Source organism: Ricinus communis, chromosome 8 (assembly GCF_019578655.1).
Source record: "Ricinus communis isolate WT05 ecotype wild-type chromosome 8, ASM1957865v1, whole genome shotgun sequence".
NCBI lineage: Eukaryota > Viridiplantae > Streptophyta > Magnoliopsida > Malpighiales > Euphorbiaceae > Ricinus > Ricinus communis.
In genome coordinates, this window is record NC_063263.1 from 11,434,673 (window position 1) to 11,458,688 (window position 24,016).

At 34.3% G+C, this 24,016-nt stretch overlaps 2 protein-coding genes across 7 annotated transcripts; one reads left to right on the top strand and one right to left on the bottom strand.

Moving 5' to 3' along the window:
• Positions 1 to 761: 761 nt before the first annotated feature.
• Positions 762 to 3,470, top strand: LOC8280241 (probable N-acetyltransferase HLS1). The gene is made up of 3 exons (XM_002512676.4): positions 762 to 1,048; positions 1,154 to 1,287; positions 2,346 to 3,470. The coding sequence occupies exons 1-3, from the start codon at positions 833 to 835 to the stop codon at positions 3,214 to 3,216; spliced, it is 1,221 nt and encodes a 406-aa protein (XP_002512722.1). The 5' UTR covers positions 762 to 832; the 3' UTR covers positions 3,217 to 3,470.
• Positions 3,471 to 4,464: 994 nt separating this feature from the next.
• On the bottom strand, positions 4,465 to 23,815 carry LOC8280242 (ABC transporter C family member 13). 6 transcript variants are annotated; one of them, XM_015715376.3, is made up of 36 exons: positions 23,608 to 23,815; positions 22,899 to 22,939; positions 22,713 to 22,800; positions 21,626 to 21,781; positions 21,404 to 21,535; positions 20,754 to 20,854; positions 20,391 to 20,454; positions 19,674 to 19,907; positions 19,009 to 19,078; positions 18,517 to 18,577; positions 17,750 to 17,837; positions 16,922 to 17,040; positions 16,101 to 16,198; positions 14,923 to 14,989; positions 14,381 to 14,498; positions 14,146 to 14,262; positions 13,920 to 14,000; positions 13,589 to 13,834; positions 12,878 to 12,979; positions 12,725 to 12,792; positions 12,367 to 12,498; positions 12,106 to 12,253; positions 10,767 to 11,050; positions 10,447 to 10,603; positions 9,678 to 9,853; positions 9,484 to 9,595; positions 9,324 to 9,377; positions 8,256 to 8,378; positions 7,322 to 7,420; positions 7,062 to 7,154; positions 6,797 to 6,907; positions 6,566 to 6,727; positions 6,258 to 6,445; positions 5,902 to 6,091; positions 5,142 to 5,309; positions 4,465 to 4,807 (listed from the first exon to the last, which is right to left on the bottom strand). In XM_015715376.3, the coding sequence occupies exons 1-36, from the start codon at positions 23,647 to 23,649 to the stop codon at positions 4,727 to 4,729; spliced, it is 4,371 nt and encodes a 1,456-aa protein (XP_015570862.2). In that variant the 5' UTR covers positions 23,650 to 23,815; the 3' UTR covers positions 4,465 to 4,726. The 6 variants fall into 6 exon arrangements, with proteins under 6 accessions (XP_015570862.2, XP_015570860.2, XP_015570863.2 ...); XM_015715374.3 differs by having other exon boundaries at positions 19,674 to 19,919; positions 23,608 to 23,814; XM_015715377.3 differs by lacking the exons at positions 13,589 to 13,834; positions 13,920 to 14,000 and having other exon boundaries at positions 19,674 to 19,919; positions 23,608 to 23,814.
• Positions 23,816 to 24,016: the final 201 nt, after the last annotated feature.

Sequence of the window (24,016 nt, forward strand, 5' to 3'; positions counted from 1 at the left end):
CCGCCTTGGTATTAATTATGTACGAGTCACTTTCTATTCTCCGATGGAATTTAATTAAAATTGCTACCATAAAGATAATTTATATATATATCCTTATATTATTAAATTTACAAAGAACATGAAGATTTGATATTCAGATCTTAAAAAAAATAAAAGGAAAATTACATCTTAAATATTCAGAAAGAAAAGGAACAAATAATAACTAGTTGATTTAAATTTACTTGTAAAGCGAGGCATATTCTTTTGATGGCCTATTAAACTAATGATAGTAAATTGAAACTGAGATAAATGTGACCAAAATCAAGAATTAATTATAGGATTATATCCCAACTTATGGGTATGAATTTATACAAGTTGGATGATAATAACGAAATTTGCTAGTATATGAGATAATAAAACAATAATAATAAATATATAGTAATCATCATTAGGGTATACAGTAAGAGCTAATGATATTGCAGATGATAAAGATCAAGTATCTTATGAAGCAATAATTGTAACCATATCTAATACTATAATCATAATCAACCAAAAAAGCACATAATTGTACACTTATATATTATATATATATAAGCATCTTGCGGCTGTATGAGTTTTTAGACAGAAAAAGAGAAAGAAAGTGAGAGAGAGTGATGGAGGGAATGTGATTATTAAAAATATAAATCTATAAGCCCCAAAAGAAAGTCCACCAAAACCGGTGAAGCTGCCACGTCAGCATTCCCACTACTATATATACATGTCTATAGTTGGAGAAATAGATGAAGGCTACTACACCAAGGAAATATATATATATCCATATAAATACATACTCAAGCTCACACTCTCCATAGCTATGTCGCTCAGAGTTGCTGCTGAGAATTTCCCTCTATCTCCGGTCACCGGAGAGGAGTTGACAGTGAGGGAGTATGAGGAAGGGAGAGATAAGGCAGCAGTGGAGGAGATGGAGAAGCTGTGTGAAGTTGGTCAGCGAGGAAAACCTTCTCTTGTCACTGACCTTTTGGGTGATCCAATTTGCCGCGTTCGCTATTTTCCATCTTATGTTATGCTGGTAATAATTTATTAATTAGAAATTTTAGTTACCATGAGTCAGACACTGTATGATTAGGATATCCATAAGGATTTTTGCATTAAGAGACAGATAGTGATGTTACAGGTAGCAGAATACGGGAAAGAGAGGCAGATAGTAGGAGTTATAAGAGTATGCATAAAAACTGTGACAAGAGGAAATTCATCAGATTATGTAAAGTTGGCATACATTCTGGGGCTAAGGGTCTCTCCTACTCACAGGTCTTTTTTCTGCTCTTTTATTCATTTTTATTTTTCAATGCTTTTAGTTTCTCCAGTAATCTTTGCCTTAATCATTTTGCTTGCCGTTACTCATAATATATGTTTTTTGCTCTTTTTTGAAAGACCTTTCGGTGGTTAAAAACCGTTATTTTCATTGGCTAAGAATGTGGTTTCAGTGGTCATAGAATGTGCAAGAAAAAAAGAAGATTGCTTCCTGATAATAATTGCCTCATCACATTCAAACTGTTTTCAGTTTCTTATTTCTTGAAACTGTACGAATTCTTGCTTTTCTACTAATTCCTTTTTCTGTTTTTAATCTTTCTGGTTGGGGATATGTCATATATATGTCAGTGGTCCCTGTCTTTTTGTATTTTAAAAAGAAATAAAGAAGAAGTTTTCATGTGTGGTTTTTATTTTTGGTGGGTTCTAATGAACCATTCCCAACCCCACAAAACACGATTAGATTCGACCATAAAGAGAGACTATTTGTTCCTCGTATCATGGAATGAGCTACCCTGTCATTGCTTTGACACATGTTTCCAATCCTATTTTAACTCTTTTTTTGTTTGTCTAAAGAAAAAAAAGTTATCAATTTAATCTGCTTTTAAGTATTCTTTTCTCTCTTAATTCATGGAAGTCTCCTACATTACTGAATAGGAAATAATTATCTATTTATATATATATATTATGATATGTGTTATGAAATGATGACACGTTGAGTGTGAAGGATAAAGAAAAAAAAACAACCCACCATTTATAAATAATGTGATTTGTCTTTTTTTCTCTAGATGTGGTCATGATCAAAGGATTTGCATTTTAATATTTCCAAGAACCCTCATTATTACATTAATCTTCCACAATGTTCCTCAGTTTATTAAAAACAAAATAGAATCAAACTAGCTCAGTTAAGGTACGGACTCTAACATTTGACGAACACCATTGTTCTGAAGAAAAAAAAAAATTAAAAAAAGAGACCCATATCTTATTTTCTAATGACTTCTCCTATATTAATGCTTGAGCACTTAAATTCTGACATACCACATATTTTCTAACTGCAGGAGGCTTGGCATTGGCTCCAAATTAGTTCAAGAAATAGAAGAATGGTGCAAGCAAAAAGGGGCAGAATATGCATATATGGCAACAGACTGCACCAATGAACCTTCCATCAATCTTTTCACTAGAAAATGTTCTTACACAAAATTTCGTACTCTTTCTATGTTGGTCCAACCCGTTCATGCCCATTACAAGCCAATAGATTCGGATGTTGCCATTGTCCGGCTCACTGCAAAACTGGCCGAATCAATATATTGTCGAGCATTTGCTGATGCAGAATTTTTTCCTAAGGATATTGATACAATTTTATCTAGCAGGCTAAATTTGGGCACGTTTATGGCCATGCCCAAAAAATTTCTCTCAAAATGGGATCCAAAAACAGGCATTCTTCCCTCAAATTTTGCTATACTGAGTGTGTGGAACACCAAGGAAGTGTTCAAATTGCAAGTGAAGGGTGTGTCTAAACTAACATATGCATGTTGTAAGGGTTCAAGGTTGTTGGATTCTTGGATGCCATGGTTGAGGTTGCCTTCGTTTCCTGATGTTTTTAGACAATTTGGTGTCTATTTCTTGCATGGTTTACATATGGAAGGTAAACATGCATCGCGGCTCATGAAGGCTCTATGTGCCTTTGCACATAATATGGCTAGAGACGATGATGGGTGTGGGGCCGTGGTGGCTGAAGTGGGACACTGTGACCCAGTTGGGAAAGTGATACCGCATTGGAGGAAGTTCTCTTGGGCAGAAGATCTATGGTGCATCAAGAAGATGAGTGATGATGAGAAGCAAAATGTTGATGAAAATTGTGGGCCGTCCGATTGGATGAGATCAAGACCTGCTTCATCAGTTATTTTTGTTGACCCACGTGATTTTTGACCCTATCTACCCTTTTATACTTGAAAAGATAAATGTTAATAGTCAGTGTTTTTTTTTTACACATTTTCTTTTTTAATGAAATTAATTGTCATTTCGTCAAGTGATCCACAGATGTCATAAATCAACCACTTTTAACATTAACAAAACTAATCAGAAGAATCATCTTCTTTGTCAAGTTACAATTACTTAATTTTAAATCATATTTGCATGAAAATGAAAATTCAAAAAAAAAAAAAAACAGAAAAAAATCTGAAGAAGATACGCGACATTGATAATATAATAAACAAACTAATGGACTAAATCTAGTGTCAATATTCTTGTAACCTACTCATCTAGTGCCTAAAGATTTTATAAGTACTAAACTTTATCACAGGAGGAAAATATGTACATTTCAGTCCGATTTTAAAACAAATAGTATAATAAAAAATAATGACGTTCTATATTTAACTCAAATAAAAAAAGCCTTTATTTACAGAATGAGAAGTAAATTCAAATTTTTTCATTTTTTATTAGATTTTAATTCTCTTTTATGTATTAAATGAGTAACGACTTTTCGATTAATATGAAGAAATAATAATTTCTGTTATATTTTCTTTATTATGGAAATAATAATAAGAAAAGTAACATGACCTCCACCTTAATGTTATAAATTAGAGGTTAAGATTTATTGTTTTGATGGACAGAGTTATGCCAAGGAAACAAAGCAAATAGAATAATGATGGTGTCATCATAAAAATAAACCTTTTCGATATGGTCCCCTCCAGCCAACACATCGAAGGAGAGAAAAAGGGTAATATCCTTTCGGCTAAAAACACAAGGTTGCACCAACCATAGCAACCAAAAGGAATGTAAACTATTTGAAAAATAGGCATTAGCCATGTGTCAGGTGTCCACTTTAAGCCCCCACTATTAATTCCTAACCTAACATGTGTCTCTTTATTAAAATATTATATTTCATATGTTTTGCTTAGCCTTACTTACATGTGCCAAGCTCAATAGTGAAGAAATGTTGACCTACGTTGATCCTCAGAGTCTTGAAAACTACTCTAATCTTGATAAGTTAAATTCTTTCATGAATATTAGTTTTTACCAAGTGTGATATTTGCCTCCCGAATATTTCGAACTATCATATATTAAGAATCTGCTTGACATGGTCATTGGTGGCCTGGCCACCTCAGGAAGTACAAAGGACCGTCGGTGATCAGAATTTGCAGAGACAAGAAGAAAGAAAAGAAAAGATTCACGGTGTAGAGAATATTCAGGTAGAGCAACTATAATAACCATCTACAAGCATTGTGGTCAGGACTCCCAAGTTAAAACATTTCCGAACTTTTAAGTACAAGCCATCATTAACAGAATCAGTTCTGAGTTGGAGACGGCTAGCCGGTCACAGTCCTACCGGTGGTGGCTATCTATTTATAGCATCACCAGAGGGACCTTGCAATGACCAAACAGCTTCATCCAGAAATATATTGGTTTCTGATAATAGCATGTGCAAGCAGTTAGGCAATCACATGGTAGAAGCTTTTGCAAAACTTGAAAATCTTGTGAACCCATCTCGTAGAAGAGCTTGTGGGTTTCCTTGCTCAATCTACACAAGCAGGAAACCAGATTAGCTCTTCTAGCAATGAAAGTAACGTAGACAATGAGTAAAATATACTGATATCAGTTATAAGGTAACACCCGTTCATCTATCAAATTTCAGAATTAGCTAAATGAATAAAAATGGTAATTCCATCATTGCAAGAAACGACTGGAATTGGCATATTATTTGACAGGAAAAGTTTCTGAACTATTATCCAAGCAACCACAGTAAAGTTTTTCATCATTTGTCTGCCTTCATTGCCAGAGGTCACTAAGCCAGTGTTTGAGTGTTTTTTTCTTATATCTAACAGAAGAAAGATAAAATCAGAAAATATGCTTACCACATTTCCGCGGTCTAGAACAAGGATGTGGTCCATATTCATAACAGTGGAAATGCGATGAGCAATTGTGATCACAGTCATGCCTTCACATTCGGTAGATATTGCATTTTGTAGTATTGAAGCTGTTTGAGTGTCAACGTTAGCTGTGCATTCATCCAAACAAAGTACCTGAGAATTTAAACTCCATTAATAATCTTCCACCATGAATCAAAACACATACGCATAAATCCCATATGGATGCCAGTAGATTCATTTCTACATTACTAAGATGTTGACTGTCAACATTCACGCTTCATTCATCCAAACTAACAGAGAATTCATGATATATTTGAAAACTCTATATCTCAGAACACAGCAATTGCACAGATGTTCTCTGCAAATTTCATCAATTCCAGCGAGCTATAATCTTCACCTATGGTCCTCCAATTCCTTTATCCGTCCTTTCTTTGCCTCTTTTATCCTCAATGTTCTGTTTGTGTGCATGAGCACATTCTTTCTTATGTCTCTTTTGCACAAAAACTACAAGCTTTCTTATATTCTCTTGGGTCACTCAGAAGATTTGAGCATACTGATTTAAGCACTGATAACATGCTTACAATGCTTAAATTAATAATTTTTTAAGTCTCTTGAATAAATGCCCGTAAAAGAATATATAATGCATATATTTGAAATACACCATGTTTAGAAGCATAGGAAGTACTCGGATCCTTTTGCTAGACCAGATAGTACTTAATTATTACCACATGAAATATTCATTTACCCTGGAAGACTTGAGAAGAGCACGCGCAAGGCATAGGAGCTGCCTTTGCCCAACAGAAAATGATGATCCAGATCCCTTTACAAGAGCATCCAGTCCACCTGCCATTTCTACTTCCTCCTTGATGTGGCATTGCTCCAGTGTACTCCAGATTTTCAGGTCACTACTCGTCTGGAGAGGATCTAGGTTATCCCTAGAAGTTAACAAATAAAAAAATGGCAGACTTTTTAAACAAGTTCGAATTATAAATATTCAAACTGGAATGTTAATATCAAGCTTAAGACCAAAAAAAGCATGGCATCCAATGCTTTCAGTAGCTGGAAAAATGATTAACAAACTACAGTGAATGAGCATCATACCTTAATGAACCTTCAAATAGGAATGGAGTCTGGGGTACAACAGAAAAGTGTGCACGGAGATCTCTAACGGGGACATCAATTATGTTTAGGCCATCAACCAAAATACAACCGCCACTTATTGGACTAAGGCGGAAAAGGGCATTCAAGATACTGGATTTTCCAGCTCCTGTTCTTCCAACAATTCCAACCTACTTGAATTTAACTTTACAACATAAAAATCTGGCCACTAGAAAGCTTTTTGACTCCAAAAAAAACTCATCAAAGGAAAATAAAGTGCTGGTCAACATTAGGCTCATGTATGAACTGACCTGTGTTCCTCCCGCAACGGTAAAAGTCACACCATCTAGAGCGGGCGGCAAAGATGGCTTGTATCTCATTGTAACATTTTGAAATTCTATCAGTCCTTGAAATGGCCAATCAGGACCCAAAGACTGAGATCCTTCAAGCTCTTCTTGGGAAATATCCATATACTATACAGAATTAAGAATGTAAATACCTAACAGACAACTAGATAGGGGAAACAGAGCCTAACTTGATACCTGAAGAGCTCTCTCAACAGAAACCATTTCCTTCTCAGTTTCAGTAAAACTTGTCAAAAAACTTCCTAGCAATGACACAATCGGAGCTGCATATGACAGAGCCAAACCAACCTGCAAAAGCAAATTAAACGTCAAGCTCATTACCTTAATTAAAAATAATTGAAATTTATATAAGCTCATTACTTAAAAACACCTTGTATCTGAAAATAAAATGAAAATGTGACAGGCCCAAATAGAAGATAAATGAAAGATCTGAAGACAGTACCAGTCCAGGAGTCCCAGAACTAATAGGCAAATAACCACGGGATCCCACAACAGCCATCACAGCAACAAATGAGATAATAAATGCTGCTATCAACTAATAAAATATCATTGGTCAGTAAAATAACTAGAAAATATGCAGCTACCATCCTCTTTCTTCAATTGCAAAATTAGTAATTTCAATTTCATGAAATGAATAGTTTCACATAATATTTAGTGTATCTCATAATGAAATTATGGTCCCTTCTTCAATGACATATATACCTGGAGACGCAGGGAAAGCCACAAACTCGCTATTGTTTCAGAATAAGAAGTTCGTTGATACAAACCTACATGCTCAGTGAACTTGGCCAAGAAGCAGTCCTGTTCACAACCAGCACAAGTCAATCAGTGTTTATATGATTTCTCATTTCATTGTATTTTTTAGCAATCATCAGTAAGCATTAAGTTAAGAAAGCTATGATGTTCTGATGGAAGACAATAATACATGACTTCTCCACAATTATGCTGAACATCATTCTTCTCTTTCTTCTAACGCAGACCCATTGGATGGCCAAAGGGGCCCCCCAACACAATATATATATATATATATATATATATATATATATATATCTTTGTTGAATTATGTGAGGATTGTCCCATATCAAGCAGATATAAAATCTAAAAGAGTTTATATTTGATTCAAGTCATTACTAATGGTCAAATTATGATCTCTTCAGGCCGTTCACACTCCTATTCTTTCTTTAGGCTCAAGGATTTTATAATAGTATCAAAGCCTGTGAATGGGCCTAATCCTGAAACCCGTTAAATTTGGACTGTAATAGTGCAGGGACATAGGCTTGTATTGGCCTTTGTGCTAGCTCAGTCCTGAGAGCCATTAAATTCTGTTGCACTATTTTAGCCCAAGACCATAGGATAAATTGGCTCTTGTGCTAGTCAAGTCCATATATTGTTGTCAAGTGCTCTTGCACTTGAGGGGGAACGGTGAAGGATGTGAGAATTGGCCCCACATCAGGTGACTATAAGAACATAAAAGAGTTTATAATCTAAAAGGCGAACTCATTAACATTAGACCAAAATTAACTTGACTTGTTCATATCCATACACACTCCTCCAATTCTTTATAGCTGAAGAGAAATAGACATACAAGGCAGCGATTGTTAACAAATTATTCTGAATATACTACCCAAATATCTACCTCAGACTTAAATGCTCTTATAGTGGATGTTCCATCAAGTGTTTCTGTGAAGGTTGCATATATAGGAGACCGAGAAACACTGTCCAGCCTCCGCAGTTCCCGTGATGTTGATCTGTAGAAGAACTGAAGAACTTCTGACTAAGCAGACAGCTTAAAAGTTCAAACAGTTACCTCCATTTAGATATATGATAAACAGTGTACAGCTAAAATAATATCTCATAATTTTGTTACATCGAGTCATTTTAGATATACAAGAAACAGTGTCCAACTCAAAAGAATATCCCAAAAATTTATTATAATTAAGTTGAGCAAAAAGTTAATAAAATTGCTGCACTTTTCCTTTTCCTTGCAGTTACTTATCTCATTCCTAAAATTGCATGATATAATTTCTGAAATGAAAGCAATTTCAGGAAGAAATCATCTGTAGCCGTAATCTCATACATGGAACAGAACTGGGCATGATAAAGTATTTGGCTCTGGCACCATGGTGACATCCTGACTAAAATCTATTATCTTTGCATGGAGGACCCCATTATTAATATTCAATAGTCACATTTTATATTTAATCAATGCCAGATTGTTAAATGCGTTTATATCCTAAATTTAATCAATGTGGGATGTTAACCTTCTAAAAATTATAAGATCGGAGCTGACAAATCTTTCAAAAGTTTCTTAAAAGGCCAAGATTTTTTTTTCTTTCCACATCCATGGTATGCCCTTTTGTGAAAGTTGAAATAATTGTTTATTAAGAGAAATCATTGAGTTTGTGAAGCTATTATATCTCACTATATCATTGTAAGAACATTATCATCTATGAGACTGTTAATTTTACACACATACACACACACATGCATGTATATATATATATATATATATATATATATATACTGATGTAAAAGATCCAATATTTTACCAAATCTAAAGATATGATTGTCCCTGATGAGGAAGGTACATCAATTGAAGTTCTAGAGCATAAATTTTTTTTTTTTATTTAATTGTTCATAAAGCTTAAAGTTGATGCCATAATTGAAACTTGAGACGCTAGCTATCTAGAAATCAAATATATACCTGTAACTTGCTGTAGATAAACCAAAAGGGCAATAACAAAAGCAAGAAGGCAACCTGCACAAATGTGAAAACCCAATTTAAACCAGTTTGCTATTACCTGAAATATGAGAATTGAGATTGCCATAGACCATAAAATAAACAAGAAGAATTTTGCAATTACCTGCACGTATGACAAAATGATTGCTATTCCTAATAGGCCAACAAAGTTGGCAAGGAGAATATTGAGAATGAATGGAAGAGAATCATCTATTGTATAGAGATCTGAAGAAAACCTACAAGGCACACTAAATCTGTCGGCAGTTGAGCAGATAAACATTATTGACATATCTCATCAAGAAAGAATCTCATTCTAACCTGTTAAGTATTCTTCCAGCAGGTGTTTGATCAAAAAATTGTATAGGCGCATCAATAAGCTTCTTAAGCAATGTATTGTGCACCTGAATCGCAGCACGTAAGCCACCAAATGCAAATGAGAACGCCCTCACCAGCGTTAGGGATGAATTTACAATACAAAAGATGCAGAGTACAGCCTGCAACATCAGTTGCCAAGTCAACAAAAAATGAAGCAAACCTCCCAATAATAAGCTCCCCTACAGTTCCTTTTTCTTCTATGTTCACTCAAACAATAAAAGATACAGCATTGAAAGGTGCAGTTAAGGCAAATTGCATGCGCAGCTTAATACCTAACAATAATTTTTAACTATTAAAACGGCTTAATACATAATATTTTTTATATTGAGGAAAGGTTCTAGGACAACCTTGAAACCTCAAATGATAAACACAAAAGACACAATTGTAACTTTACAATTTACCAGTCCCAAAGTATACTAAAGTGAGCTTCCAGTAAAGATTTGATGGAAGGCCACCAACATGTATGATCAAGTTTTGTTAACCTTGCTGCCTATTTTTGGTTAATAAATACTCAAGGTGTCAAGCTTTCATCGGATTAATCGTTGTCCATATTATCAGCAGCTAGAGTCATTCCTTGCATTAATATCTATGAATACACAAGGAATAACAAGCAAGTGGTGGACCCATAAATTAAGTTGGTGTAAACTGCACGATTAACTAATACCCATAAGTTTAAACAGTTAAATCACCATTAAACAGGAAACTGAATTACCAGATAGAAGGATGTGGAGAAGCCTCCGTGGCTGCTTCCTGTTGTATCAACCCAATACGACAGCCACAAGTCATTGCCATTACGAGAAGCTTGCATTAGAATAGCTGAAAGGCCTATTACAACTATGATAAAGCAGCCAGAAAATGCTACATAATTCCTGTGAAAAAGAACGAACTTATAAAAGCTTACAATGTAAGAAATTCAGGGAGAAAACAAAATTTTTCTTGCTAACCAATGAGAATTGAAAAGTCCTAAACATCCTTGCATAAGAAATATTTAATCTGTTCTAGTCTATGCGATACTAAATGGCATATCATTACTTGTATACAGCAAGTTCAACTCTGCCCGCTTTCCTCAGCTCAACTTCAAAAATTTCTTGTGCTTCTTCTGAAACACATATAGATTCTTTGTCCACTGAGGGACTTTTGATGCTTTCAGTAGAAGTATTTATCCTGAGCCCTTGTCCTTGAACATAAGATAATGTATCAAATTCATTTTGCAGAGAGAATGCTGAATATGATGAAACAGCCAAGTCCGTTGAATTTCCAACCCATTTCACATGCCCTCTCTCCATGACAACTATCCTATCAGCAGAAGATATTGCCTGCAATGCTCTACCACTGCCAAATCAGACCCACAACATACTTTCTAATTTCAATAAATAAAAAAACAGAATTCCACAACCAAATTTGTGCAAACAGATATCACGTGAATACAATAAAAAATAATCAAGCAGCCATACAGTTCCTGAGCAATAACCCACTATTCAAGGATGGATGCACTATCAAGTTTAAAGATGAGCATATAAAAGATTATGCTGTGAACTTTTCAAAGGGCGAAGAAACAGGTTTCTAGTTGAAACACAAAGCAAATGCAAAGCGTACAACAAATGAATAATGGCAAAGTCTTCACTTAGTAAACTTACAATACATGTAATCAGGGAACCTTTCTTCCAACCGCCAATAATCTACAATTCTTGTTTTATAATTAAATTAAGTTCTTTCTCATATTCCCCTTGATAAATAAGCTTCATCCAATAAGCAATTCATACTTTCATATGCACTTAGATAAATAATTGCTCTAATCTCCACATAACAGTTTCTTTTGGATAAGTAACATTCTAGAAAAGTTCCATGCAATATCATTTCCCATCTTGTAACACTAGCTTTGTAAGAACATCGAAAGATTTAATTTTTCTCTATTTGGTTATAACATTGACAATCAATCAAGAAGTGTTTCCCGGTGTCTGGAAAATATAGAAAAAAATTATATCTCCATTAAAGACATCTGTGAGATTGTTAGGATAATAAGATATTCCAGGTGATTCTTTCTATTATTCCCGGGCTTAGTTTAAGTTTATAAAAATTGGGGAAATACTTGTTTCTGAAAAAGGAATATATCTTTCTTGAAAATTCTGAAAAAGGAATATATCTTTCTTGAAAAGTGGCTTTGCTTTTCCTTTGAACAGGAAAATGTTTTCTCTGTTTTTCGTTCTACCAATTTCTCTGTGCACACCAGACACCTAAAAGTCCAACAAATGGTTTTCAGGAAAATGATTTCCAGAAAACCAAGAGAGATTCATCTTCTTTCTTTTAAAACAATTATTTAGTAAAACCAAATGTGGATATCCAGTAAAAGAAAAGGATTCAAGAAAACTACCTGGACATTGTGGGTGCAAAGGACACGGGTCTTTTGATCCAAAAGCGGACCCAAAATAGCATTCTGTAAAATGCACCTCGCAACTTCTGCATCAACTGCACTAAGGACATCATCAAGCATGTATACATCTGATCCCTGATAAATGGCCCTGTTCCACATCATTTTAAGTTTCAGATAAAGAATTATTAAAGAACAATATTCATATATAGAGAAATAAATATTGCAGAAGCTAGAAAAAAATTAAACATGTTATGGTATGACCTTGCCAAAGCAATGCGAGCTCTCTGTCCACCAGATAAGTTGACTCCTTTCTCTCCAATGTAAGCCATGTCACCTCCAGCCATCATTGAAATATCAACATCCAGAGCACAAGCCTTTATTGTATCCAAGTATCTGCCAATTAGGGAAAACAATAAAAAATGGATAAACCCACTATTCGAAAGCAGGAGACTATCCTCCCAAGCTCTGACAAAAGAAGCAATAATTGTCACTTAATGCCTTAGTGTCTTGATTCCCTCGCAATGGACTTGCAAATAAAACTAATACATCTTGTAGTTGAACATGAGGAAAGATAGTAAGTGCACAGAAAAAGTAAAGGTTTTTTCAAGAGTATTTATACCTCTCTGAATCATAATTCTTCCCAAATAAAATATTTTCACGTACTGTTCCAGACAAAATCCATGGAACCTGCAATTCCAATGAAGGCCGATACAAAATTTTGCATCAAAATGTTGTCAGCTATGAGAGCCTTGCCAAGGAGAAGTTGAAAAACCTGTGGCACATATGCTCGAGATCCACTAGAGTGAACTGACCCTCGAATGAATCGCATTTCCCCCAATATAGCACCCAATAAGGATGATTTACCTGAACCAACCTGCATAAATGACGTTAGCAATAAAGAACACAAGACAAGGCATGTAGAAATAAAATCCTTGTAATAGATATTATTATAGCTTCAATAACATGTAGATCTATTCACATAATTATAAACAGGTATCCATATTACCATGCTGTTTTGTTAATTCAAGACCTGATATGCTATAGCAAAAATTATAAGCAATGCAGTCAAAGTGTAGGCAAACTGCCACTGATATGAATGTACTCAAAATTTGTACGCAACATTTGAACATAATTTGTACTGATCAGAAGGAAATAACCACTTCTTCAGGAAAAAAAACGAAATAATCACTAGAAAATTAACAACTACTAATGTTATGAGATTTGAGAATTTATATAACCCAAGCATTAAAGGCAAAGAGAAGTTTAAGATTGACAAGGCACTTTGACATCATTAGCTCACTGCAATTAGATAAACTAAACAACATTCATTATTTCTATGTAACATAAAGAGCTCTTGGAAGAAGGATGAGACCATACTTTTTCCTTAAAGGGGTCAATAAGGAAGAATACTGCATGTTCAAATCCATGAGTTTGAAAAGCATATAGAACTGTAAGAGGTTCAAGGAGGGATTTGAATTTTGACCTCTCCAACAATTGCAATGAATGACCCCTTTGGAAGAGTTACAGTCACATTATTTAGCACCAGATTCTGTTGCTGTTCATCACCACTTGACCAAGCACAGCATACATCATGCATCATAACAGCCATATCATCAGATACAAAGTTGGACTGGTAATTTGGAGAAAGAGATTCAGTTCTCTGTTCTAATTTATGTTTGTTCTCTGGACAACCAAGAAACTTGCTCAATCTCCTGGTTGATATAAAGGCCTGGTTTAAAGAAAGATGCCGCTCTTGATGAATCCCATCAGTTGAATATTTATGCTTGAAAAATCACAGTACAAGCACAACTCACATCAATCAATCCATTGATGACCCACGGGAATGAATTGAGAGGAGAGATTAAATTATTAAACAGAGCAAGACAAGTGAAGACCTGCAATACAGCTTCTCAGAAAATCAAATTTCTTTATCTATCACATTGTTGCGAAGGAATTAAACAAAATAAATAATGCAAAATTGAATAAAATTTCAAAAGAAATTTATCATTAATAATATCACATGACATATGATTAAAATACCGTTGCAGCCTCCAGTTGATGCCCCATCAATGTAAAAAGTCCAAAAGTGAACAGAGAGAAGAGAGTTGGTGTTGTAGCCCAAAAGAAAACACACCATGCATCCAAATACTTCCGCGTCTGACAAGATAAGGCAAATTTAATGATTGACAATTGTTCAAGCATCTGAAGAAAAGAAATAGTACCTATATGTTGCATTACTCTTAGACCACACAAGAATAGAAGTACAGAAGCATACAGCTAAGTGCTTCACTTCTGTAGATCTTGTCTCCATTAACCGGCTAGAGAAAAGATGCTCCCACCCATACATCTTTAAAGTGCGAATATATGTCAAAATTTCTCCTGTCTTTCTTATCCTGTTAACGAACAAACCTATTAGAAGCTCGATCAAGATTAAGTAATTGTGCGGTGCATTTTATGCTCTCATAACTACCAAACATATAATCACATAACAATGTCACAGTTGGCATTCCCCTTACTCTTGATTTAACTGTTTAATGAGAGTACTACATAAAATTTTAATGCAGGATAGCAATTGGAGTACAGGAAAATGTGTGGGCACCAAGACAGTGCCATCAAGCATCGGAACTCATCAAAAAGGAAGACAACTTAATTCCTATATATCTACATGCAGACTGACTATGGCACAGCTTAAAAGCCAAGAAGCATATATTAAAGCAAGCAGACATTGATCTAGGTTCTCACAATCACAATTCTGAATCTCACAATTAGCTTCTCAAGCATTATTGATGCAAAAAATGATGTCATGCAAGTGCGTACCTCTCATCCTTTTGCTTCATCATTTTCTCAGTAGCACTTGCAATTAATTCAGAAATCCATTTATTCACTGCATGGAAAACATTTCAGTAATAAGATAAAATGTCGCAGTTAATAAGCTCAACAACATTAAATCATGTCATACTGCAGGAGTGTCCATAAGTCCAATAAAAATGCAAGGTTATATTGCAAAAAGATTTATGGATGAGAAATTAATCAGATTCTTTAATTATGAGGTCTGATATTTGACACTGAAGTTCCAAGGGACCAAGGTAACCCAAATTGACTTTGAGAAATTTCTTTAGTAGAGGATCAAAATCAGAAGAAGGTAAAGGCATGTTTGTTTCTATGATAAGAAGGATTCAATAAGCAGGACTTGCATAGTACATTTAGAGATGGTCAATTTGTGAAATCCAAAAACAAAAAAACAGGGGGAAGATGAAGTAAAAGTCTCATGCAGGAAAGCTCCAAGTGACAGGTTTCCACCACTTCAGAGAGACTTTATCTCGATTGCCCCTCCTTGGACCAATGGACCCTATTTCATCAGCACCAGGATTGGCTACAAGGAATATCTTCTAGTAGGCATCAAATATAACCCGCATTCAGAATACATATTCAGCTTTACAGAAAGATTAGGGAGGAAGAAAGAGAGAGACAGAGAGAGAGAGCACATGCTGTACATAATGTACTTTTATAGCCTTATCCTCACTCACACAATCAAACATTAAGAATAGTACACAAGCAATTGTGGTTCTTCTTTATCATTAGCACTTGATAAATATATGAGGGATTCCTAATGAGTCATTAACACTTGATCAGTTTATGGAATATACTTTATATTTGAGGTCGAATAATGGCTAGAAACCATGACACACACACTTATCTTCACTCACACAATCACAGCGACAATAGCATACAAGCAACAGTGTTGTTTCTTTAGCATTAGCACTAAATCAATATATGACGGGTTCTTCTGAATCACTAACATAGAATCAACTTGTGGGATTTACACTATAATTTGAGATTTAGAAAAGGCTGGAAACCATGTCCAGCACACACACTTGATGCAGAGGCATGTGCACATTCATGATGATAAAGCAATATTAATCAAAGCCCAACTACAGAAAAGTCATATTGCAGATATCTAGCAACAGCTTAGACACTAAACAAAACAAAAATACCTGGAATCAATAGGATGGTTATTGCCAGTCCAGATAGAAAAGCAAATTTGACTTGTGTATACAAAAGGTACAGAGCCACTCCAATTTGTAAAGGCAAGCTGAAAAGATCACAAGAAACTTTTTTTCATGTCGTACAAAGAAAATTCGACTATAGAGGCACTGATAATTCAGTTTAGATGCTATAATAAAATCACCTTTGCACCGAAAATACAGGGACAAGAGAATCAAAATACCGTTGCTATGAAAAAAATAGACTCAAACAAAGAAAAATAAACCTATCATAAAATGCTATGTAAAAAGAAATACAATTAAAAACTTCCCAACGCAATATGAGAGCCTTAGGAAAAGAGAAAAGAAAAAAAGAAAACTAATAGGCTTATAGGCACATAACTCTTTTCAACACAATAGATACATAGCCATCTTTGTACTGTTTTTCAGTGGGTATTACTCAATTCCCAAAGTTATTTTACTTGCAGTATCATATCAAGCACATCTTTTCCATGCAACAACATATTGTAAGAACTCTAGCAGAATTCTTGGCAACTTAACAGATAGCCTCTCTCAACTTCTTTGGGAGGCAGTTTTATGTAACTGATTGATAATATAACAGCAATAACAATATTATAATATAGCATTAAGACGTTATAAAAGTAAGTAATAACTTTCATAAAAGAAAGTACAAACTTTAGAATTGCTCATTCCACTTTTGAACAGCACTCTCTACTTCTAAACAGCAAATTAAATCACAGACTTTGACAGTTGTTAACCCCAGTAGAACATTTAAATTATTTTTCATATATGTTATAAGACTGAATCTTTACCTCCACACATCATGGAAACTGTTGCACAAATTGACAGTTCGATCAGCATCTACAGACATAAATGTTTGTATTTCGCCCTCAGAAAATTTGGATCGCTCTGCTAGGGTTACACATAGACACTAAGACAAAAGTATTAGTAATGCTTAACTGATGATAAAGCAGTGGTACGTCATAACATGCAAAATAAACTGACCTATGTCATGAAAGAAGAATCAAGTTCGTCAACAATAGCTTATCAACCCAGATGAAGAGAAGTCTCATGGAGTCAAGAAAGGGTTTTATGTAATATATAATCATAGAATAAAATATAAAACATATACCCTAGAGGTATCACAGCATGCAAACTTAAAGATGAGCCAAATGAAAAGCATCAAATTAGATCAGTAGAGCACAATGTCTTATTCTGCGGTTGGCTGGTCACCATAGAAAGCAAAGGAAAGTGACAGGAAGGATTTACTTTAATTTACATCCTTAAAACTTTTTTATGCTGTTACTGTTATGCCCTACTGTGGTATATAAATGTAGTCATAAATCCAAAGAGTATTAATGTAATTGTAATTATTGCTTGAAACAAATTGGGATCATTAAAGAATTTCAGAAAGTCAATGGCAACAAGAAAGCTAGTCCTTAGCATCACACAAACTCAGAGCATCTAAGCTAGTCCTTTTCTTTGAAATAAAGTTAGTGAAATACCCAATTTAATGCAGCAGGTATTAGTTTCAGGTAGCTGCTAGATGAAGGTATCAACAGAATGGTCCTAACATAATTAAGAATACCAATACACTAGCTGATTACATTCATGTTATGAAGAAAAACATATATATGTACCTTCTGATAAATTACAGTCATAATGCTAGCTCGTAGCTTTAGCTTCAACTTAGCAAGATGAAATGAATATTGTGTATCTAAGAAGGATCTGCAAGATTGGGACAAGTAACAACCAATACTTACCGTTAAATGTCAAGTGTTGAACTCAGGTAACTGCAAAGTGAAAAATGATCTCTAAATGACAACAAGAGTAAGTACATTAAGTGTGTGAGTTTGTTTGATAAACTGAAACCATGGACATCAAAATAGTAGGAGTTGCATACTTGTTACTCCTTAAGACATAAGTCTTCATGATTCAATTAGAAATGGAAATAGGAATATAGTTGGTGAAAAACTGCATAATCTCAGGATCATTTTGGTTCCATTATGTACTAATGATCTATGAAAATTAGTTCAAATGGATACAAACATGAAAAGCTTAACAGGAGAATGATCCAACAAGCAAAAAAGCTTGGTCCACCAAAAAACCAGGTTGAGAAAGTCTTTTGTCTCCTGGCGAAATCCAGCAGTTGAGACAACATACACGGCAAAGGTCCCTATGGAAGCGTGTCACTCTATGGGCACATTTTACTGTCTTCCACACTTCTTTTGATTCACATCTTAATCCTATTTTGATAATAATTCCCAGTAAAACTGGGAGCAAAAGAATTCAAGGAGACCAATGCTCAGAATGCAATTACAAGAAAAAATTAAAAGAAAGCAACAAAGTAGAAGGAAGTACAAAAGAGACTGAATATATGCTATTAAACACTATGAGTGATATTTACTTCAGGACAGAAGTAAGGCCTAAGGATAATGCTAAAAGATAGCCATCCCAATGTGCAGAACCTGAAATCGTGAAAAAGAAAAATTCAGAAAACAATTTATCAGCATAAACTTCAAAATAATATGGTTATTAAGCAACAACTATAAAATAAGAAGTGACCGAATGGATTTAGCTTGAATTAAATACTTGAAAAATCTAAACATTGACACCAGAGTTCTAAGTAACGGATTGTAGTTAACTAAGATACGAAATGCGAGGACAGAAATTTATTGTTCCAAGACCCCAGTTAGCACCAAATTTTTTTCATTAAAGAACCATGAAGAGAGGAGCTTAATGATCGATGAAGCAAACAAAACCATTATAACAGGGAAAAGACCAATTCAATCATTAGAAGAGGAGAAAATAATCATTAATTTCCAGTGTCACTTGAAACTAATAGATGCTATTTCAACATTTGAGAACCAGAACTGAAAACTGATCAAATGCTTCAAACCTCGTTGAAGGAACCGAATAAGCTTATTGAGAAGCAATGGTCCCGCAAAACCAATGCAATCATTGAACACCTGTAAAAGTATAGATGCATGTCCCTCTGAGTAAGCAATAAAAGGAATTATTTAATGAAAAATATTGTTCATCACAGACATTCAAATATTTTGTAAGAGATTGACGCATTTGTTAGACACAGTAGTGATATGCATCATACTAGCATCCAACATCTTTGTTTTTCTCATTTTCTTTTTCTTGTTCTTTTTGCATGAAACTGCAGTTAAAGAAAAAGCTTTCTCATAATAACCAAGACCTTCACTGCAAAAGAAGAATATAAATTACTCAATCACCTATTTTCAATAATGTTTACATCATCATCAAGATTAATGTGTGAGAGAGTTTTATCTAAAGCATAAGCAACTATTTCAACAAGAAAATGAACTATATAGAAAAAAAAAGGTGATGTCATGAAGAAAACAGAAAGAAATGATTTACAAAAGGGACAGAAAAGCATAGACTCATATGGGTAAGCAACAATTCAAAAAGATTATGTGCTACGCATTCTCTTCTCTAATAATGACTTGAATAATAAAAATATCAATAATGGGATTCTGATAGTCAATTTAATAAAATAAGTGTTATTAAGGAATTTATCCTGAGTGAATAAATTACCTTTAATAAACCAATACGAAAATATGGCCATCCATATGCGCAACAGATTGCCTTGAGCAAGAGTGGGTTAGAGCTAGTCTGCTGAGCTTGCCAGCAGCATGACAATCTATCATGACAGGATAAAGGTTCCATATCATCAGGTAGCCCAAGCAAATCTTCAAAGTCAAGCTGCTTTATAATACCGCGCTTCATCACAGGAGTGATAGATTTGAATGTCATGAGATTCCAACAGCTCTGAATATTTCCCTTTGACAGCCACAAGTGGTACAATCATTTACTGTAAATCTTTTTGGCTTTGAATGAAGAAAAGAAATAACAAGACAACACCTTTAATGAATATCTATTATGGATATGACTTATGAGTTCAGTGTCACCTCAACCAAAAAATTGACATTGCACTACTCATGATAGAGAAGAGGGAAAATAGTGATTAACTATTTCAGGGGTGAACACAGTATACCACATTGTTCTTCTGTTCTTGAAATATATACATAACAGAACTATGTGATTGATTGGAAAAAGAAAACAACAAAACAAACTAATGATGTGCAAAATTACAAAGCACTGTGACACCTGTTCAATTCAAGCTACAATGCTCCTGTAGGATAATATATGCTAAAACCTTGACCACGACAATCAAACAATCTAAGGTTTATCAATAAGAAATAAGAACATAGATCTTATAGAGAATAATCTAAATGGCAATAGATTACTTACAGAGTCCACAGGATAAGCTTGCTCAATATCTATATCAGCAGAAAGAAGTGGATCTTCTATTGAACTATAATTTATACAAGTAACAATATGGTCAGCAAATCCCAATATTAGAACAATAGGAAATTCAAGGCATGGCATTTTCTTATTCACTACTTGGTTCTTAAACAGAATTTCAATCAAACGAGTCGATGATAAACATCACGAGTGTAGCTTCCCAATCGCATCCCTGGTAGCATTAAGAGCAGTATTTTGCAAAGGGATTATCTAGGAGCATGTTAGAGTCTTTTCTACTCAATAGTACTAGTGCAACATAGTTACAGTAAAAAGTAGAGACACTATAAGCAAACAACTGAGTGGTTATACCTGTTCTTTGGAGATGCCGCCCTAATCCTGATAATGTTGATGGATATGCTAAATAAAACATCCAACAAAATGACTGAACTCTCTTTCAGGCATTCTAAAACCTGCCCATTTGGAATATGCAAGAAATTAAGATTTCCGTTTATTAGGAAGAAAAAATGAAACAGTGCAAACTGAAAATCTATCCTATAAAGATGACCAAAAAATTTTTAAAAGAAATATGATTTATTCATAACAGAAGGAATCAAATGTCTACAAACCTAATCTTTACAGTACCTAAATTACACAATTATACCACTCAGGGTTATCAAAGTTCCCCCAAAATAAGTCAAGATGTTTAAGAAAGCCTATGTCAAGCATAACATAGAAGGCTCTCGACCTCAAGGCTATCTGCAACTCATAGCATGGATGTATACTGGAAATATATGTGATGATATGAAAGCATCAGAGAATCAAGTTTTGACTGAATTCTGTTCATATCAATAAAATATTAACACGATATCACATAAAGCAATCATGTCATGTCAGGTTAGCCTGAAATTCACATGCTTTTACACAGTCAATTTTAATTGTTTAACAAATACCACTTATAATCTTTTCACATATTAGGACTGAATGTAGAGAGAAGGAACCTAACATAAACACATAATAACCTCCATTGAAGCAAATGTTTTGTGCAGATGAATGATTTCCAGCACTAATTTCATGATCCACCAGAAACAGAGTAGCCGGTGGCAAAATATGTCTTTGAAGCAGACCAAATTTGAAGAAAGTATGATGGCTGTCTGCACATTTGTTAGAACAGAATATCTAATTAAAACTCTAGAACTAGCAACAAAGGATGGCAACAAACAACTTAAGTTAGAGAAGCTTACCCAAACTATCAGTTGAGAACTTCTGAAAAGCCATTCATGATATACTACAAAACCTCCATAAAGTTCTTTCTTGAAAAGCAAAATCATGTCCACAAATGATAAACATGCTCCAAGTGCTGGTAGAAATTGTGATGTAATCTTTTCTGGTAAGTACATCTGTGTAATTCCTATATAAGCATTAGTATATTTTAAGTTTATTTTATAAGAAAACATAGGGGGGCACAAACAGAGAAGGAAAAAAATTTAGTGCTACCAGTAACCTGTGTGTTCTGCCTCTGAAAAGATAGAAATCCACCAGCAGAACACACAAAGGTTACTGGCAACACGAGCAGCTGAAAGATTCTAATTTTGCATATGGTCGAAGCAAAGCCTGCCCAACTGGTATCTGCAATTCTCCACAAAAGATAAGGTTTTCTAAGCACCTCTTATAGTTCTAATGTTAGTAGTTCAAAATGGAGAAATGTAACTTGATTGGACAAAAGTGTGATATCATCTAGGTCATCACAGACTAAGTTTACCAAAGTGATAAAAAGAAAAGAAAAGAATTAAACTGCAAATTTCAATCTGCATGTGCAGTTACATAACAGTAACGAGAAGTCCAGCTTGATGCCGTCGTAGAGAAATGTTATCTAAATCATTGTTGGTCGAAGAATGCACAGAATGTCTAAAGGATATAAGTATAGCATGTATAGAAACTCTTGAACGGGCAAGAGGGCTTCCAGTTATAATGACCTTATATTTTTGTCAGAATTTATCTCGTAATTATATGCAAGTTTAAAGACATAGAATGCACTAACAGTCAACTCGATGTGCTACTTGTAAAGGACATGGAATCAGGATTACAGAAAATAAATTGCAGAAGTGATATCTGACAGGAAATTTTGAAAAATAACTAAATAATGCATATCAGTCCAGCAAATATAACTACCAAGGCCTTCATGAGCCGCATTAAATTGGCTTGACATGTTCAATTTATTATACATGGATTGTGTAGATTCCCAATAATTTCTCCTTCTAGTTTCGGCAACCAAAAAGACTACAAGTACAAAGATAAATAAATGAAATAAAATAAAATAAAAGAATCTACCCCTTGGATTCTTCTAGCATTCCTGTGAGTAATTGCTATCACTGAAATCATAATAATAGTCACCACATTTGCACCAAATCCCAGAACTGTATGCATTATCAAGGAAAAACAATTCATTGAAATAACAACCATTTTTCACTACTCAAAAATAAATGCAAATGAACCATAAACATTTGCAAAGGATATAGGTGATCAAAACAATCTGAGAATTTATTTCCATCCCACACCTGCAAACCAAAAAGAAAAGCATCAAAATATAAGAGACCCACAAAGTACCACACAAAGATAAATAAATAAATGGGAAAGGAGAAAACAGAAGAATTTATCCTTCAGCCCATTATTTACACACTACATTATCCTCTAAGCTTTGTGTGGAAATTAAACCAAGAAATAAAGTAAAATCCTTCTGCTTTATCTTAATCATGATAAGCCGTCCAAAATCATTTGAATAAAATATAACGTCAAACTTTTTCTCAGGTCTAAAGAACAAACAGCAGAAACTACTTAATCACATAGTTCTATGAGGATTATATTTTCACATTCCTTTATTTTCTGTGTCACCAAACAAACAGAGTCCTACAAGCTTTCCTCTTTATAAAAGAACAAAACCCAAAGTTCCAATTTTTAATTTATAAAAAGAGTTAAAATACAAGTCTTGATAATTCACCACGCATACTACTACGTATTGTTCCATGTTTCCAATAATCAACCTTAAATATTACCACAAAAAGATTTTCTTGAATACTGTAAGTGAAAGAAAAAAAAGATAAGAAATTTAAGTAAGTTCTTGAAGTAGAGTCGAGTCTTTTTAATGCAAACTGAAAGAAGAAACTGATAAAAAAAAGATGGTAAGAAGGACAGGAAAATAGAGAAATTTAAAAGGAGAGAAGCGTACAAATGGAGAATTGGGGCAAATTAGATCATTCTTCAATTCCATTGCTTTGCGTTTTCTTGTTGTTGCACAGAGAGAGAGAGAGAGAGAGTGAGTAAGTGAGTGAAGAAACAGACCAACAAAAGCAGCAGCAAAAGCATGTACAAAACGGTCTCAAGCTTTGTTCTTGTTCTACTTGTGCGCTGAGAAGAATTTTCGCTCCACGTGGCATTGACTATTATTTTGGCTTAATTACTAATGCACATTCCTGACGTTAACCTTAATATACATCTTGGCCCATGCTGTTTCAGAATTAGCACTTTAAATTATTATCCAGTGCCTCATTTGTTTACTTTGTTTATCTCATACCTTACATTGTTTCTATCACAGCATAATAGAATTCCATTTTACTATATTATCAAATAATTTTTTT